This window comes from Platichthys flesus, chromosome 16, assembly GCF_949316205.1.
Source record: "Platichthys flesus chromosome 16, fPlaFle2.1, whole genome shotgun sequence".
Lineage (NCBI taxonomy): Eukaryota > Metazoa > Chordata > Actinopteri > Pleuronectiformes > Pleuronectidae > Platichthys > Platichthys flesus.
Genome location: NC_084960.1, coordinates 1654594 through 1673282, shown reverse-complemented (window position 1 = coordinate 1673282; position 18689 = coordinate 1654594). Strand labels below are relative to the sequence as shown.

The 18689-nt window shown below is 46.3% G+C and overlaps 3 protein-coding genes across 3 annotated transcripts; 2 read left to right on the top strand and 1 right to left on the bottom strand.

The window, feature by feature from the left end:
- The first annotated feature begins 1213 nt into the window (after window positions 1–1213).
- On the top strand, window positions 1214–11293 carry rab3db (RAB3D, member RAS oncogene family, b). The gene is made up of 5 exons (XM_062407383.1): window positions 1214–1463; window positions 4804–5040; window positions 8032–8150; window positions 8634–8758; window positions 8857–11293. Exons 2-5 carry the CDS (start codon window positions 4804–4806, stop codon window positions 9042–9044), a joined length of 669 nt encoding a protein of 222 aa, XP_062263367.1. The 5' UTR covers window positions 1214–1463; the 3' UTR covers window positions 9045–11293.
- Window positions 11294–12347: 1054 nt separating this feature from the next.
- On the top strand, window positions 12348–16538 carry epor (erythropoietin receptor). Its single transcript, XM_062407381.1, has 8 exons — window positions 12348–12512; window positions 12744–12879; window positions 13082–13248; window positions 13512–13663; window positions 13742–13898; window positions 14004–14091; window positions 14177–14264; window positions 14385–16538. Exons 1-8 carry the CDS (start codon window positions 12410–12412, stop codon window positions 15087–15089), a joined length of 1596 nt encoding a protein of 531 aa, XP_062263365.1. The 5' UTR covers window positions 12348–12409; the 3' UTR covers window positions 15090–16538.
- A 137-nt stretch (window positions 16539–16675) lies between these two features.
- Window positions 16676–18551, bottom strand: swsap1 (SWIM-type zinc finger 7 associated protein 1). The gene is made up of 2 exons (XM_062407382.1): window positions 18128–18551; window positions 16676–17626 (listed from the first exon to the last, which is right to left on the bottom strand). The coding sequence occupies exons 1-2, from the start codon at window positions 18380–18382 to the stop codon at window positions 17063–17065; spliced, it is 819 nt and encodes a 272-aa protein (XP_062263366.1). The 5' UTR covers window positions 18383–18551; the 3' UTR covers window positions 16676–17062.
- Window positions 18552–18689: the final 138 nt, after the last annotated feature.

Below are 18689 nucleotides of genomic sequence, written 5' to 3'. Positions count from 1 at the left end.
CATGACACAGCTTGTCAAAAAAATATCAAAGATCTGCATTTAGCAACGAGTAAATCAGTCAGGGACCAGGAGGAAAAGCTGTTTCAAAGTTCCTCAAGAGCACAACACCAGGAAGTAAGGACAGAGAAGGAAGTGTCTGGGATTTGTTAAGTTCCAGCTTCCTCCCTCATTCCTGAGCAACACAAAGAAAAGAGCGTGCACGTTTGTGTGTCAGAAAACACGTCAGTGCAACCACTGGTGCAGGGCCCAGTTGTTTGGAGCTGCAGTGATGGTGCAGAGCATCCCAGCAGGAATATGACTTATTATATTATTTATGAGGCTCAAGCAGTTTTACTCAATCACATCTCATGTGGACCTAAGATGCAAGATTGTGATCTCAGTGATGGATTCAGAGTGAAAACATCAGATCCTGACAGGAAGTGCAATCGATCAAAAGACAGAGGCTGCTCAGAGTGATTCCTACAGTAACCACACACACAAACACACACACACACACTAACACACACACACACTGCTTTGGTTAGTGGTTATCAACCTCTTCATATTCATATTCTTGTTATCCTCATCATAAAAAACAAGGAAAACAATTAGCTGTTATCACGTCTACATTAAAGTCCCAATAGTGATTTAATATCTATATAACATCTTTTTAAAATATGGGGAGAAGTTATTAAATATCTACAAAGTTTTCTGAGCACGTGAAAATGTTTTATTTTACGAATGTATAAAGATAAATTTGTGTTGACATCAGAATCGTTTCTCTGTTTTTATTCTTTTAATGAATGTGTTGGTTCCTGTGTTTTTATTTCCTCAATGAAATTAGTCTTTAAACTTAGAATTATTAATAGTTGGACATTAATTGTGATTTTTTTAACCAAATCAACTGATATGAAATATTTTCTTTTGATGTTAATTTTGGCCCAATCTTAGGATAATGATCAAATATTGTAAAGTATGTGTATACAATCCTCATTATTATAAATGACCTAATAGCTCGAACACACTTAAAGTATTTGTTGAAAAAGTTGTGTTGTTTCCTCAGGGTGTGTGCGTCAGTGTGATGCCCGCGCGCACCCGTGCACGCGCAGAGCACAGTGCACGCCCCTTCTCCAGCCTCTGCAGTGTGAGGCACACACTCACACATGCACACACTAATACACACACGGGAGAGATCCGGGAGCTGTTCCAGTCCAACACACACACACACACGCACACACACACACACGCACACACACACACACGCCGGGGAAGGAAAAGGAAAAAGGTGGCACTAGCCGAGGAGGAAGGAGCGTCGCCTGCTGCCGGAGCTGCAGGTTGTTCAGATCGTTCAGGAGATTCCAGGATCTTTCAGGATTGATCTGAAGCATCTGAAGCATCGAGGAGGATCTGAAGAGTCTGAGGAGGATCTGAAGTGTCTGAGGATTCGAGCTGTTCCTGTTTCTTCCTCCTGAAGCTGAGTTGTTGTGAGTTTTGAGCTTCGTCTTGTTTCTGCCTCTCTCTTCTCCTTCGTGTCTCTGGTTCACAACGAGCTGCTGCTCTGACTGCTCCAGGTTCATCCTCCTCTCAGATGAGGTTCGGTTCGATTCTCTCCACTTTGTCTGTGTTTTGTAAAGAACGTGATGTAAAACTCTTGTATGAGCAGGGGCGGATCTAGGATCTTAGCTGAACCTGGGGGGCCAGGGAGGTGCCACAATTTAAAGATCTCTGACTCAGTCAGGTGCACATGTCAGTCCTGTAGTTTACTGTTGTGTCTTTTAGTTGTGAGCACATCTTTGAATATTTCTATAAGATCGTTGCCTCATCGAGAACTTTGTGTCTTAACAAGTTGTTGTATTTATTGTTGGTTATGTTGCTGAAATCCTGTGTCCACCAATAGTCAGAAACGCGTAGTGGCGATAGAAAAGGAGTTAACTGTTTATGTATTTGCCGTTCGCCTGCGTTAAAAGATAAACAACAACCTGTGTTTACTTGCAAATTTGGTTAAACCCACTAACATCTGGCTTGTGTCTGTAATGGGAACAGAAACCATCAGGATTCACTCCTCAGTGAAGTGACAGGTTTAATCAGCAGTGATGGAAACGTGACATCCAGGTGAACATTGTAATTCATTAAAACAGCAAAGGACAAATAGTTCATCGCCTTTTTCTTGTGGGTTGAACCTGTAAATGTGGTATGAGCCCCCCCGGATCCACCCCCGGATCCAGCCCTGTTTCCAAGCTACCACTGGTGGTCCATGTTTGTTTCTCTCCTCTTCCTCTAATGAGACAACAGATGTGGCAGCTGCCGGTGGATCAATAGTGGTTATCTGCTGTGGGTCAGGATCCTGGCTTCAGTAAACAGTGGCAGCTGGGGGGGGGGGGGGCGTCGTCAGGCCCGTACTCACCTGTTTGTTTTACTGGAGATGATAATGCCCTGTGCCATAAAGCAGCTGCCAGTCTCAGCTCATCTCCCACTGGACACGGAGGACGTCCTGAGGTGACTCGGGGACATCAGGGTCACCACAGCTGCTCAGAGGGATGAAGAGGTTCTCTCTTCTTCAGCACGTGAGGGGAAGAGGTTCCATTAGTGCAGTCAATTGTTGTGTTGCTTTATATTTCACCTCAGTTTGTACTCAAGAGGGAACTCAACACCACAGAGTTGAGCAACACAACAAAACACAATGTAAATCTTCTCTTTGACATCACACGTTCAGAAAAAGGGAAGTTTAAGAAACGTCTCAGGACATCTTTCTTTGGCCTGAAACTTTCTGAGCTTTACAGAAACACAACCAGCATGTGACCGGGTTTACCTCCAGATTAGAGGCTGAGGACTGGGAGAATAATATCACTTTACCGGGGGGGCGTCCACTTTAAATACACACAAATGTACCAGGGAGACCCCGACACAGAACGGGCATCATGTGATTTCACTGGAAACGTCTGGTGAGATTAGAGAAGTTGTGTAACGGCCTGAGAACAGATTGTGTTAATAGTTTGTGAACCTACAGACTGAACCGTGACGTAAAGTTCTATAAGAGAGAAGTGTCTTAAAGCAGCCATTACAACATCGACCAACATGTAGAAAACCTGTTTCCTTCCATAGGGGACTGAGAGATAGACGTTCAGTTGTTACCATCACAGACGTTTCATGACACCTTCACCTGGAAGCTCTGGAGCCCTTGACTCAAACAGGTTCCTCTGGAGAACGTCAGGAGATCATCTGAGCTTCACTGACTTCTGAAAGCAGCCGAACGTGATTAGATGGAAAGGACGGAATGTCTCTGAAAGTCAACTCGATTTTATTCTTACAGAGAAAAAGAGACGAATAACAAAATCCTCTGGTCAGTTGTGTCCACAAGTGAAGACTCTGAATCAACTTCATGTCTGTGAAAAGTATTTTTTAGGCTGAATCCACCAGGTTTTGTTATGACATGAAATCTGTCTCTGTCCACATGAGAGATTTGGCTCCATTCTTCCCCCTCTCCTCCTCCTCTCCTTCTCTCCTCCTCCTCCCTGTGTCCTCCTCTCCTCCCCTCCTCCTCCTCCTTCTCTCCTCCCTGTGTCCTCTCCTCTCCTCCCTTCGTCCTCTCTTCTCCTCCTCTCCTCCCTGTGTCCTCCTCTCCTCCCCTCCTCCTCCTCCTTCTCTCCTCCCTGTGTCCTCTCCTCTCCTCCCTTCGTCCTCTCTTCTCCTCCTCTCCTCCCTGTGTCCTCCTCTCCTCCCCTCCTCCTCCTCCTTCTCTCCTCCCTGTGTCCTCTCCTCTCCTCCCTTCGTCCTCTCTTCTCCTGCTCTCCTCGCTGTGTCCTCTCCTCCTCTCCTCCTCTTCCTCCTCCCTTCTCTCCTCTCCTCCCTGTGTCTTGTCCTCCTCTCCTCCCTCTGTCCTCTCCTCTGTTCCCTGTGTCCTCTCCTCTGTTCCCTGTGTCCTCTCCTCTTCTCCCTGTGTCCTCTCCTCCTCCTCTCCTCTCCTCCTCATCCTCCTCCTCTTCTCTCCTCTCCTCCCTGAGTCTCCTCCTCTCCTCTCCTCTCCTCTCCTCCCCTCCCCTCTCCTCTCCTCTCCTCCTCTTCCTCCTCCTCTCCTCTCCTCCTCTCCTCTTGATATCTCTATCCTCCATCTAACCAGTTCAAAGCTGAGTGAACTGACCTCTTCGGTCACTAATGGTTCTTTCTGGCAGCTGAGATTCTCCAGAAAGAGGCAGGGCTGAGCGGAGCTGTATCCCCCCCCCCCCCCCCCCCCCGAGGACAGTGGATCGTGTGTGTGTGTGTGTTTGTGTGTGCATGTAGGTCTGTGTGTGTTAACATTTAGATGTATAGACTCTATCATTCCCCCTCCCTCCTCCCAGTGTGTGGACGAGTGACATACAGAGGTTTAATGACAGGTAATCTCATACCTGCCCTCAGGAGAGATTTCCATGACTGGTCCCAGTGCAGCAGATGGTGTCGCCTCCTTTAATTGAATTGCCTCGTTAGCTGCTCTAAACTTTATGTCATCGTTTACACTTTATTTAACTTCTTTGAATCAATGGCAGATTCATCAGTTCCACACTTTGTGACTTGTGTAATATTCTAATCTGAGTTTGGCTGATGAAGCTGAAATGATAAATTGAGGAACAAAATTATCCACATATCATAATTATTTCCCCAAATCCACTGGAAACAGAAAACTTCAGTTGAACCTCTCGACTCCAACGTGTCCATCAGCTCCTGGTTTTGTTTTTAACCTGATTCTTTATTTAGCAGCTTGAGAGCCATGGGACCAGAACAGAGTCTAAACCAGAGTAGACGCAGGTATCAATGATATTTAGATCTTTATTCCCTCTCTCTCTCCAGATGGCGTCCAATGAGTCGCGGACGCAGCCGCCGCCCGCTCAGAAGGACGCGGCCGACCAGAACTTCGACTACATGTTCAAGCTGCTGATCATCGGCAACAGCAGCGTGGGGAAAACCTCCTTCCTGTTCCGCTACGCCGACGACTCCTTCACCTCGGCCTTCGTCAGCACCGTGGGAATCGACTTCAAGGTCAAGACCGTGTTCCGCAACGACAAGAGGATCAAGCTCCAGATCTGGGTGAGTGGAGGGGAGGGGTTTGGATCAGGTCCCGGGTGGGGGGGGGGGGGTCATCCAGGACAGGTCACAGGACAAACAAGCCGTCACGCACACGCCTCACATCCCCCGATACAAATCCTATTGATATTGTTAAGGCTGTTCAAACAGATGAGTCATTAGAACCAACAACCTGAGTGACTGTGTGATCCACACACGGTGGCTGAGGTGAATCAGCAGCTGCAGCACAGCAGCACACACCAAAACACACACTCTCTCTCTCGCTCTCTCTCTGCTACCTCCGCCAACGTGTCTCTGATGGAAGACGTGCTCGTTGTGTAATGCCTGTAAGTTGTGTGTCAGCTGGACGTGTGTGTGTTGGCTCTTGACTCGACTGCTGATGACCAGGAGACGTGTTGTTTCCCTCGGGTCAGGAAGCAGAGGAAGTTCCCTGTCACCATCTCACAGAGCCGGGATAAGGACAGGCTGTGGAGCTGGTGGTGCTGGTGGTGCTGGTGGAGCTGGTGGAGCTGGTGGAGCTGGTGGAGCAGTGTGTTTACTGGGTGTGGGAGCAGAGGGGCATGTCTCTGTGTGCGTGGTGTTAATAATCAACCTGTAGAATCCACGTTTTCTCCCGAGGTGATCGTGGACGGTTCTCCCCGAGCCTGATGAGACACCACATGGCCCCGGCTCATCAAACAGAACTCTGTGTGTTCTCACCATGTGCACGTATTGTGTACTCGCTGTTTACATCCCGGCTTTTGTGTCATGGAAATATCTTTGTTAATCTTTGTGCAAACACACACACACACACACACAGGTTTACACAGGGATCCTTCTATGGACTTTGCATTGACTTCCATTCATTGTGGACAACTTCAATAAAACCATAACCATCCTTCACATGTTGCAAAATGGGTTGTCAACTTACCAGAAGGTTGATGGTCCGATCCCCCCGCCCCCCAGCCCACCTTCAACTTGCTGAAGTGTCCTTGGGCAAGAAGCTGATCCCCACATTCAGCTGTGAGTGATGAGGAAGTGCTGCACATAGATGCTGTGTGTGACTGTGTGTGACTGTGTGTGACTGTGTGTGAATGTGTGTAAATGGCAAAGCTGAGAACACAAATGTCCGAGTGAGACGCTCTACACTCTCTCTCTCTCCTGTCAGTCACCCAGTAAAGCTTCTGGATAATCTCAGATTGAGCTCATGTGATCAAACCACAGGAGATTCCACAGGTCACGACCTTTCTGACATGAGACATATCTCAGGAGCGTGCACGGAGAAGACATCGATGGAGATGTCAGGAGATCTTTTAGTGATGTGAACAGAACCGTGTGATTCCTGCAGCAGATGTTCTCCACGTCTCATCCTGACCACTCGTCTGTGTTGTTGTGAATCTCCTGCTTTGTGTCGGCAGCTAACGTAAACACAGGTGACCCATGTTTAAAGATCATTGTCCTCGATCATCATACATAAACACATGGGGGGGGGGGGGGGGGGGGGGGGGGGAGCAGCTCCTGTTTACTGGCCAGGTCGATCCCAGGAGCCTCTGATAATTCTCCATCTGGTTTAATGTCAAATATGTGATCATCTCTGCGGACCTGGAATATTTCACAAAAGCAGCCGAGACAGGAAGCAGATTGTGACTGTTGCATTGTGGGAGAATCAGATGATAAAGTGTGAAGCCCCCCCCCCCGACTCTGTGTCTGTGCTGTAAAGTGAGACGGATCATTTAGGCCGATCACCCAGAGCGGTCCAGGCTGTAATGGAACATTCATAACCTTCAATGGCCTCTGGTTACCTGGACAACCCCCCCCCCCCCCCCCCCCCCCACACACACACACACACACTCCCCCCACTCCCTCTTCACTGTGAGGAAAACATCAGATAAACACACACGCACAGACACACACACACGATGCAAATGAAGGACCCTGATCTTTGTGTTTCCAGCGTCCCCCCCCCCCCTGTGAAATCAAACACAGCCTCGGTTTAATTAGAAGATGCTTCCTGATAAGCAGGTCACCGGCTGAGGCTGCTGGTTCCAACGCCGCAGCTTCCCTCCGCCTGCGTCACACTCACACGTCTGTTATCAGGTGCTTCTCCCCGCAGCCGGGTTGTTGATGGAAGCCAGAGGTCCCGGCTGATGAGGAGCGATTGTGGCAGGAGCTCATATCTAAATGTCATCTGGAGGTGGAGGATGTTGACGGGGGCGAGGGACAGAAAGACATGAAGGCTTCACACTGTCCACTCGTGTCTTACACAACGAGTTCTGTCCGACAGCGGCACTGTGGAATAATATCTCTCTTAAACAACTTTATTTACAGATGTGTGTTTATTTAAACATTGTTCAAATATGTGCTCGACGCAGGAAGATATCCACCTCAAGTGACGGTGCAGTTACATAAAGAGTCATGTGGATAAACAAATATTGAATTATAGGATATGATATATAGGAAAGAAAACTGTCGAAGAATTGTTAAGAACATGAATATAAATGAGAGAAAAGAAAATCTCACAGTACATTTGGAAAGTATTGTTCTGAGTTGTAGAGTTTTGATATATTCTCTCAATTCAGTCTGGGTGTTATTTGCTATTTATGCTTTTATGGTTCACTGTTTAAAAATGTCTCATCTTTAAAATGTGTAATAACATTTAACACTAATATAAAATTCTTCAATTTAAATGATGACAGGGTAATATTGCATCGAGAGGCCACGGTTTGAGAAATGCTGCCACCTTGTGGTTTAAAACTGTACATTGAACTAGAAAAGCCCAACACTCGTCTAATGAAGACACATTTAAATTCACCAGATCTGGATTTCAATTAGGATCTGCACCAAATTACACTCATGAATATCTGTCCTCTAAACATGTTGAGCATTTTCATATCACATCCTTTCACATCTGGGCCATAGGTTTTGCACAATCCTGCTAATTTACAGACGAACGAACAAATGGAGACAATAACCTAACACAACAACTGCCCTGTGTGTGTCTGTGTGTGAATGCAGGACACAGCGGGCCAGGAGCGTTACCGCACCATCACCACAGCTTACTACCGAGGAGCCATGGGCTTCCTGCTCATGTATGACATCTCTAACCAGGACTCCTTCAACGCCGTGCAGGATTGGTGAGTCGGTCGTGGTTCCACAGTTTCACATCAACACCAGGATCCAGTGGGGGGGGGGGTCATCGCTCTTTTGTTTGGATTGCGCCACCGTGTGGTCATTTATTTATTGCTCATTAGTTGATTCTTTAACTTATTTGTTCCCACACATTCTATTTTCCAATTTGCAAAAGGTTAATTTCTACAGATCTCACCCAACCTGCACCACATGAAGTAGTACATTAAGATGATTTGAAGTAAAAATACTTTCATTTACTTTGTGATATTCAGGAGAGTTTTCAACAAGGATCTGATGTTCTGCAGTTTTCATAACGCAACTCTGAGAAATCCTTATATCTAGGATCGTATCTTATTTGTCTGTTCTAAGAATCAGATTCACAGATCATGTATTTACTACTTTTTAATAATGGAGACCATACACCTGTGTGTGTCTGTGTGTGTCTGTGTCTGTATCTGTGTGTGTGTGTGTGTGTGTGTGACCTGCAGGGCGACACAGATCAAAACCTACTCTTGGGACAATGCTCAGGTGATTCTTGTGGGTAACAAGTGTGACCTGGAGGACAACAGGCTGGTTCCCACAGAGGACAGCCAGCGACTAGCAGAGGACCTGGGTGAGAACCCCCCCCCCCCCCCCCCCCCGTGGTTATGTTCCACCTGTTAGCCGTGAATCTAGTGACTGAACCACTTCTTCTCCGCTGCTCGACTTCAGGCTTCCACTTCTTCGAGGCCAGCGCCAAGGACAACATCAACGTGAAGCAGGTGTTCGAGCGGCTGGTGGACGTCATCTGTGAGAAGATGAACGAGAGCATGGACGGAGAGGCCGGCCTCGTGTCCAACCACAAGAACCAGGGCCTCAAAGACTTGCCTTCAGACAGCAGTGGGGGCTGTGCCTGCTAAACACACACACAGACACACACAAACACACAGACACACACTGATGCTCCTACGTGAAGATCAACTCCTTCTCTGTGTCTTAACCATGGAACGTGTCCCACCTCTTCCTGTCTCTTCTCTCTGCTTTGCCGCCCTCCCCCCCACATCACAGCACAGACCAAAGGACAGTTGGCTTTTAATCACACAATCAAACATCCGCACAACACACACTCACTCAATCACTCGAGTATAAGGAATCATACTTGAGTTGGAGCTATAGTGAAAGTAACCAAAAAACCACTTTGTCACAGTAACTAGAGTAAATGTAACTTGTAACTTCCTACCCTGGAACGTCTGGTACTCTCCAGCTCTCTGGACGTCTTTGTCTTCTAAGTGTTCGGCTCCGATTTCTCATCCTGACATATTTGTTTTCTTTTTGTATTTTGAGTCCGTTGCATCATCATCACCCCCCCCCCCCCCTCTCTGGGAACTCTTCCTAACTTTCTGTAGACTTTCCACGAGGCGACCCAGAGTGAGAAAGTCCTCATAACTCTGGAACTTCCCACATTTACTCTGACAGCAGCTGAGGTCTCAACCTTAGGTTCTTAAAAAACATATTTTACTTTTTAGGAAAAACTCTTTTCCACCTTCTTGTTAAACGTTCTTATCTTTTCTTAACACAAAGACTTTTTCAGATAAACAATTGAGACATAACTTAAAGATTGTACCCTCGCCCTAACTTTGGAAAGACCCACGCTAACAGTTTACACCTGTCTCCAGTCTTTGTGCTAAGCTAAGCTAACCGACCGCTCACTCTTCCTGTTTGACTCTTTGCAAGAAAGCGAATAATCCCCTAAATGTTGAATCACGTCATATAAAAAGAAATCAGATTCTGTTAAATGTAAAAGATACAATCGTGTTTCCTGCTCTGCAAAAACAAAACATCCTGACTCAAATGAAAGTGAAGTATGTAAATTCATGTCGCCTCTTCCTCCGCTATAGATAATTCCTGTGGTGTGAGATTCTGAGTATTTATCTCCTGGTCGGTCATTTTAAAGATGGTAGATGGAGCTCCTGGTGATAAAGGAGCTCGACAGGAAGTCATCATGAAGCTTATCGAAGCTTTTAGAATCTCTCTTCTCACGCAGGGACACCGACTCAGCCGCTGGGGGGTTTACTGGTGAACGCTTGTGTGAGGAAGTCGTTTAATTCTGACGGCACAGGAGGTATCGGTGGCGTGGGGTGAGTGGCACGTCCTCGCCTTGTGCCACTTTGTCTTGCACACACACACACACACAAACACACACACACACAAACTTCCCCTTGCTGCTGCTGCACGAGAAAACAGTTGACATGGCAAACACACACAATGCTCAATCACTTGAGTATTCACAAATTATTCCATTTTTATTATTGTCTTTATATCAAATTACTGGTAAATCAATCATCTTTTCATTAAAGTGACCAAAATAAGGTTTAATATGTGCATTCCCCAGTGATTCACACTTTGTTTAAAACCTGGCTCCAGATTCATGCAATTGAAATTTGAATCGCAACACAAATCAGGAAAGATAGAAAAACCTACAAACCTGCTTTTAATTCTGAACACGGTTTGGAGCAGTTTGACCATCGCCGGCCACATTGCTGACCAGTAACTGTCAGTTGGTATCAACCACAGCCTCTCGCTGTGATAGCAGCCTCACGTGGCCGTGCCAGAGCCCCCCCCCTGCTATTGACTTTGCCTGTGGTCCTGTGTCTGTCCCGTCTGTGTGTGTGCTGCAGAGGACTTTATAGATTTAACAGATCTCAGAAAGCTGCTTCCATCGTCTCCTCTGCACCGAGGTGGAGATGCGTCCACCGGCTGACACTACATCTCTGCAGAAGCACTGTGCTGTTATATGTGCACCAATGGAATCAGATGGTGAACAGTGTCTGGGACAGTTTCACATCAAACATATTGAATGTGCTGAAGCTGCACCACTGGACTCATGTCTGGAACACGACCCTGCTGTTGTACAGACAGGTCTGTAGCATCCGAGCTGCTCAGTGTGTTTCCTTCTGTTTTGCTTCCTCCCTGAAGTTTGTGGTATTTTCATGTGAGTGGTAACTTTCATAACGACGGGAGATGAGATCTTTGATTCCTGTATCTGTGAGTTCTGAAGGTGTCAGATGGAAGCCTTGTGAAAAATAAACAAAATGAAATGGAACATGTGTAAATGTGTGTATGAAAATCAAGAGTACATTCACTACAAAAGGGAGAGGACCTGTTTTCAGATGCTTCTTCTCTGCGGTGTGAGGCTGTGTTGGTCCCTCGGCCTCTGAAGTGTAATTTATGACCTTGAACTCAACCTCCTAACCCCAAAACATCAGGCCGGGGCATTTTCCAGCTTTTATCTGAAGAACCAGAGAAACCACACTCTGCCATTGTCCTCCACAACAATGCAGATTTCCTCATCCTCTTCTTCCTGTTACCACACAACTACCTCTCCTGCGCTGGGCCTCTGCACTAACCCTCTGAGGATGTGTTGTTCACTTGCGTCTGAAGGGGTAAACATCATAAAGCTGCTTCTGAGAAGTCATTGTCGTCACGTGAATGCAGAACATCTTGTCTTTGCATCTCTTCACTGGGACCACAGCGTCTTCTCGCTCCTTCAAGTGATGTGAAGAAGCCTCAGGGCTCAGGGGATGGGCAGCTACACCCCCTCAGGCGACTTATCATGGGTGAAGACACAGGGTCGTCTGCAGCTCTGATAATGCTGCTGAACGGGAAAACATGGTGGTGCAGCGAGGAGATAAGAAACCGTTTAGGTCTGTAGGTGTGTGAAACTCTGCGGCCACCGATACTTCCACACATGCAGGGATTAAACTGGTCTGGAGCCAGCGAGGAGCTGAGGATTCATCTGAACGCATCAGCTTCACTGACGTTTCTTTCAAACAGATAAATAACATGTTTTTTTACTTCCTTCGATCCATAAACACCAAGACTTACGTGATCTATATTATCATTCGTGCGCTTTTACGCACGGCACAGGTCGGCTTGGATCACCACCCTTCACTCACTAAAAAGTAGTAAACATCGATGAGCACGTGATTCCCGCCCATCATCCAGACATTGAAAAGTTGTATAAGCTCCCCCCCCCCATACACACACAACCACTAACTTTGGGAGAAAGTAAACAGCTCAGCTCGACGCGTCTTATCGCTCCAGAACAGATGCGTAACCGCGCTGCGCTATCCATGGTATCTCAACCAAAAACAAGCCCCCCCCCCCCCCACCCCCCCACCCCCCGGCGAGAGCTGCGACAGACGCGTCTGTGGAAGTTATTCTTCAGTGATGCAGGCGGACAACAGAGGGACAAAGTGTTTATGTTCACACAGAAGACAAAAGGATGACATGTGAGCACCTGAGCCGCGTGTTGGCGCTCTGCGTGTTTCTCCGCGCGGTGCGAACCGCTTCCTTCAGCCAGGACGCGCGGGACTTCCACACGAAAGGTAGATTAACAGTTATATGAAATATATTAGAGACGATTTCATGTAAAACAAGTGGATCTATAGTGTAGACCGTGATGAACCGTTTAAAAAAGAAAATGAAAGAGTTGTTTCCATTGTGTTGTCGGAGCTGGTTTCTGTATTTCGTGAAATCATAAAAGCTTCTGGTTGACGTGATGATCTGACGCCTCGCACGGGCTCTTACACGTGTCGCCCCCCCCCCCCCCCCCTTAGTGGCTTTGATGCTGAAGGAAGAGCCAGTGAACCCCAAGTGCTTTGCTGAAGGCAGGAACGACCTCACGTGCTTCTGGGAGGAAGACGAGGAAAGGGCCGGTTCTGTGGATCAGTACTCCTTCACGTACACGTACAAGTGAGTCACAACCGTTGAGTACAACAATATCAACATAACACTATTTTGAGTTAAAAGAACAGTCTGGTTAGAGAATTAACTATGGGTTCAAAATTGTTTTAAGCTACAGAAGAACTCGATCTATCCAGAATAGTGTCAGGTTCAGTTTCTTAGTGATTTCAAAAAATTGAAGCCTCAGTGTTTGTGTGTGTCCTGAAAACAGAAATGAAAACAGTAGCCGCTGCCCGTTGAGAGCCGTCCCCGCAGCCAGCGGGAAGATGCTGTTCGTCTGCCACATGAGTCAAACCCAGATGTTTATCGTGATGGACATTCAAGTCCACCGGGAGACGGAGCTGATCCACAACCGCAGCCTCTACATCGAGCTCGTCTGTAAGAAGGAAAAGCATCTGATTGTTTACATGTTACCTTCAGAGAAACGTTATCTGAAGCTGCTGTGATCAATATTTTCATATTGACAATATATCACATGACTACTGTAACAGCTGCTGGTCTGACACACAACTGACAACAAGACCTCCAGCTGGTTTCTGCTGCCTCGTGTGGCCAAACGTTGACTCGTTGTAGATTTAAACAACACACAGACGTGTGGTGTTATTGAATCATGTTCTGTTTCCTCCCTCTTGTCTCTTCAGTTCTTCTTGACCCTCCTGCCAACGTGACGGTGAACCACACGGAGAACCCGGGTCAAATAAGAGTCACCTGGCTGCCAGCTCCCTTCAAGTACATGACCGACGCCATGAATTACGAGGTCCGCTACGCCCCAGCGGACGGCCACCGTCCGCAGGTATGGTTTCATCCAACCCCCTGATGTGTTAGAGGTTGAATCCTGGACTCCCCTGATAAGTTGAGGACTCTCTTGCAGGTGGAGGAGGTGAAAGCGAGTTCGGAGCTGATCCTGAGGAACCTGCAGCCGGGGACAAGGTACGAGGTGCAAGTCCGCGTGAAGCTGGATGAGCTCAGCTACAACGGCTACTGGAGTTCCTGGAGTGAACCGGTGTTCATAGAAACAGTGCCGGGAGGTGAGAACTCAAAACAGGGCTGTGTCACATCCTTGGTGTGACACATTGGTTGGTTTAGTTTGTTTTTCTTACTTTGTTCAGAGTTTAATTCTGTGGTTCCTGCAGAATTCGACCCACTCATCATGTCCCTGACTCTCATCATCTCCTTCATCCTCGTTGTTCTGTCCCTCACCGTCCTCCGGTCCCATCGCAGGTCGGTCAAAGATGGACACATTCACACTTCAGATGTTCTCACCACATGAACACATGGCTTCATCTGAGGATTATGTTTTTTGCAGGTTTCTTACAAAGAAGATTTGGCCGACTATCCCGAGTCCTGAGGGCAAGTTCCAGGACCTGTTCACAGTTTACGGTGGAGACTTCCAGGTGAGAATCAGACTTCAGGCACACGAGTGGATCTGTGAGGTCGAGCTAAGTGCTACTGTGAGCCTGCTGCAGAGTCTCAGTGATCTCTCACTCTAACTTGATCCTCATGTTGGTGAACAGGAGTGGTTAGGCCACAGCACCGGAGGCTTGAGGTTGGCTCCAGCGTTCTTCTGCTCAGAGGAACACCCCTCTGCCCTGGAGGTGCTGTCGGAGCTCAGTTTCTCCCCGGCGCTGCCCTCTCCTCCTCTGCCTCCCAAAGTCTCCAGAGCTCCACCCGCAGACCGGAAGGAGGAGGTGGACGTGAAGTGGCCGGATGAGAGGGAGACGTTAGAGAGGAGAGCAACGCCACCTGACCACTGGCTGATGGACCGCTTACGTGCCCTCCACCAGCAGCCCATGCCCGTCTCCCAGTCCTCTCTGCTGGAGTCTCAGGACACATACGTCACTCTCAGTAACCACAACCACAGCGAGGCCGAGCACCTGGATGATATTCTAGAGGAGACCTCACCCCTCGAGGTGCTCTTTGCCTCCAGGAACACTGCGCTGTGTGAATCCCACTCTGATCTGGGGTCAGTGCAGCAGAGCTCTGGTGCTCTCTCGTCCCAGTCCAGCTTCGAGTACCCGAACCACCCCTGGAACCCCAAGGGCCCGGGGTACACCTACATGGCAGTGGCCGATTCCGGGGTCTCTATGGATTACAGCCCCATGAGCAGAACGGACAGTATCGGGAAAGTGGTTATCTACGCCAACGGGTTTAATAATGAGATCCCCTCGAGCAGGAGGCCGCTCCTGCCGCGGCATCAGCCCGTGGTCGGTGACGGCTGAACCAAAGAGACTCAAACCACATGGCCTCACCACAACTGTTAAAGGAGAATCCAGGATTCTGTGTCTGACTGGAACACGGAGCTGAAGGACTCCATGTCCACTGGATGTACATTTCTACTTTTGCAAAGTCATCCCCAATCTGTAGAGGACAACACCATTACATGCAAATGGCAGCTGTGGCTTCTGCAAGGAAATATTCATGTTTGAGATAAGTTTGGCATAATTTTTTAGCTTAAATAACCAAACAGCTTTTTATGAGTAGACGTACAGAAATGGAAACTATGAACATTACGAGCCGTTTTCTGCCCCTTCTCATTTGTATTTTGTCAACAAATCCCACTCTCCTCCAATTTTTTCTACATAAGTATAAAATGTATCTAATTATTTATTTACACATGATAAACAATATATATAACAAACATATTTAATATTGAAACAACTTATCATACAATACACTTAAATACACAACTTAATATGAAACAGATATTAGTATGATTGAACATAAAAATATAATAAATATAAACTAGTTAATCTAATCCATCCTGTGGTTCCTAAGATGTTTCAGTTAATAAAAACTTTACTTAGTTTTGGGAGGTTGCAAAATATAGAAAGATCTAGTAGTTAGTTTTTCTTTATACATGAGATTTGTTGATTTCACTTGAACCCGGCAGCTACAAAGTCAGACTCATTTCCAAACCTGATAAAACTGTATTTGTAAATAACTTTTTGTATTTTATCACAGTTGTATCAGAGAGGGATCAAAATCTTAAGTTGTTGTTATTCTCATAAAAACATATTCCTGAGCAAATAATACTACTTCTACTGTAGGCTGTGCAGGAAAGTTTTAATACACTGCCGTCTAAAGAGTAAAGCTCACGTGTTTTTTTTAAACTGAATAATTTCTGTTTTTTTTTTTTTATGTTTCTTTGCTTTTGTGGCTTTGGAGAATATTTAGTTGCTGAAATTGTATCTGCTCTTAAAGTATACAAATATATTTCTACACATTTCTGACTTATATGTTGTAAAAAATAAAAGTAGTGTGACTAAGAAGTAACTAACTGACAACTAAAGGTTTGAACCAACTTTCTTCTAAGTTGTCCACAGCAGCAGTTCCTCCATCTTTCCTCGTTCTCCCACCTTGGACAGCTCTTCAGTTTATCAACGTGTCGACAGAGAAACAAATCACTCACACATAAAGTCAATTAAGAGTCTTTAATTAATCGGCATGTCTTTGGACAGAAAAATCCAGATTTATTTAATATGATTATCTTTTTATTTTTTTACTATTTGAAATCTTAATAATATGCGACAGCCAGTATATTTTTAGAGGGCGAGGTTTTAGAATCTTAAATTTGTATTTCCAAACTACTGGTTCCTTCAATGTTTTCAATCCTCAAACATTTCAAGTGTTTTCCTCTCGGCCGTGACATTGTTTATTTTTCTGATGTGTAAACTACTTCGACTGTGATATCATCACCCAGTTTAGTTCAGTGTTTCGTTCTTGTTAATTCCTCTCAATTTGTAAATCAATGGTTTCTAACAAGACTGGACTTGAGTAGCGTTGATTAAGGGAACAAACATTGATACTATATATAAAATATATGTTTATTTGAATATACAGTGTGTTTTTGACATTTTACTTCTGTGTATCATTTCAAAGTTTAACTCATTAAACATTTTTCATTTACAAACCATTGTGGTCCATTTAAATTTTAACCAAGAGGTTGAACAGCACATAAATACATGACCTTACATATCATTGAACCCGATGAGCAATCAGAAAATGTCAAGAAATGCTTCATGAAATAAATGAAAACACATAAAGACGAACAGAGACGAAGGCCTGTTCAACTTTAACATGTCTCACTGTCACTGTGACAAAATGCTGAAAAGTAGCATTTGCTCTGAGCAGAAACAATCCCAGAGTCAACAAATACAAATGTCTAACTGCTAAAGGTCTTGATACAGATGATTCAAACCACCTTAAACTCCATCAAACCATTGGGAAGAAGCAACAGCTTCCACTCCCGGGTCACAGCGGGCCCGTCCCCACAGTCTTTAGAACACGATGCCTCTGTGATGCCTCGGCCTGAAAGGTAAACGTGCCACACCTGCTGCAGTCCAGCTGCTGCCGCTTCATATCCTCCGTCCGGGTCCAGAGTGCAGCGCACCTGGAAGTAGCGATCGAGGATATCAAGGATGGGATCTGAGGCAAGCGGCTCCCTGCTCGCTGGTCCAGCGTCGACCTCCGACTGGAAAGAGGCGATGACGCGACAGGGGCCGGAGCTGGAGGAGCGCTGCTCCAGGACGCCTGTGAGAAAGGCAGCGGTGTCACAGAGCAGCGCAGACAGGTGGGCAGCACACGACTGCCCCCCCGGGTGAAGCTCTCTGTGGCTGCCACCTCTGGAGCCGAGCAGGAAGCCCTCCAGCCCGTCCACGATGATCAGGGAGGGAGGAGCCGTGCTGGGGGACTCGTGCAGGGCGGCCACCTGCTGCAGCAGCTCCTCCACCGTCCGGGGGTAGCAGAACTGGATTTTCTTTAAAAAGTAAAAAATAGAAAGTACAATAAGATATATGATTGTGAGTCTATTAAATGTCTTTAAAATACTTTAAAGTCTTTAAAAACTTTTTAAACGGTGAAGGAATGATCAATATCTTTGAGCTAAAGAACTTAGTATTCAGTTTACTATCATATCAGTACATTGAAAGTAAAATAATGATCACATTTCAGAAGATGCAAACCTCAAATATTTTTGTAGTTTTGCACAGAAAGTAACAAACAATCAAGATATTGACTGTTAATAGACCAACAGATTGTTTGAGCTCTGCTCTTCAATCGCTCTTCACGGTCTGAACGCTGCCAAATGATTTGTTAAGAATGAATAAATACATAATTCATAACCTGAGTCATTTATAACTCAACACAACAATGTCACCACTGATGACAGCTTCCTATTCACTGGACCTTTATGCATTGTGCATAGTTCATAGAGCTGTTGTTGCTCTTATGATGGAAGTGGTCTCGTCTCGTCTCGTACCTTCAGACTCTCTGGACTCGGGACGAGTTTCTGCAGAGACGCCGGGAGGCTCCGGATCAGGGTCCGGGTGAAGAACACGACCCTCAGCCCCGGGTGGGAGGCGGCGGTCACGGCCGCGAGCAGCAGCACCGAGCGGCTGACGCTGTTCTCCCCGAGCAGGAGGGTGCTGCAGCGGGGAACCGGTGCAGGAGGAGACGCCCGGAGCTCCGCGGGTGAAGCAAAGGTCCTGAACACCAGGTTTAAAATGTCCGTCATGTTAACAACACGTGTTAAATAACTACATCTCTGATAACGAGGCTTTCACTCAACTTCCCCGCTTTGTTTACATGTGGCACGTTGGTGTTCGGCCTGCTGCGGTCCGGGTGGAAAACAGGTGTCTATTCAAAGTTCCGCCCTGGTTGTCAGCGTGCAAAGTATTTCAAGTTTAGTGGTATACATTATATATATATATATATATATATATATATAGTTTATGTATCAATATATATAAAGGTTATAAAGTTGACGGGTCCGTGCCGTGGGAAGAAACTCAGCTTTACCACTACTTCCGGTGAGGTCTCGT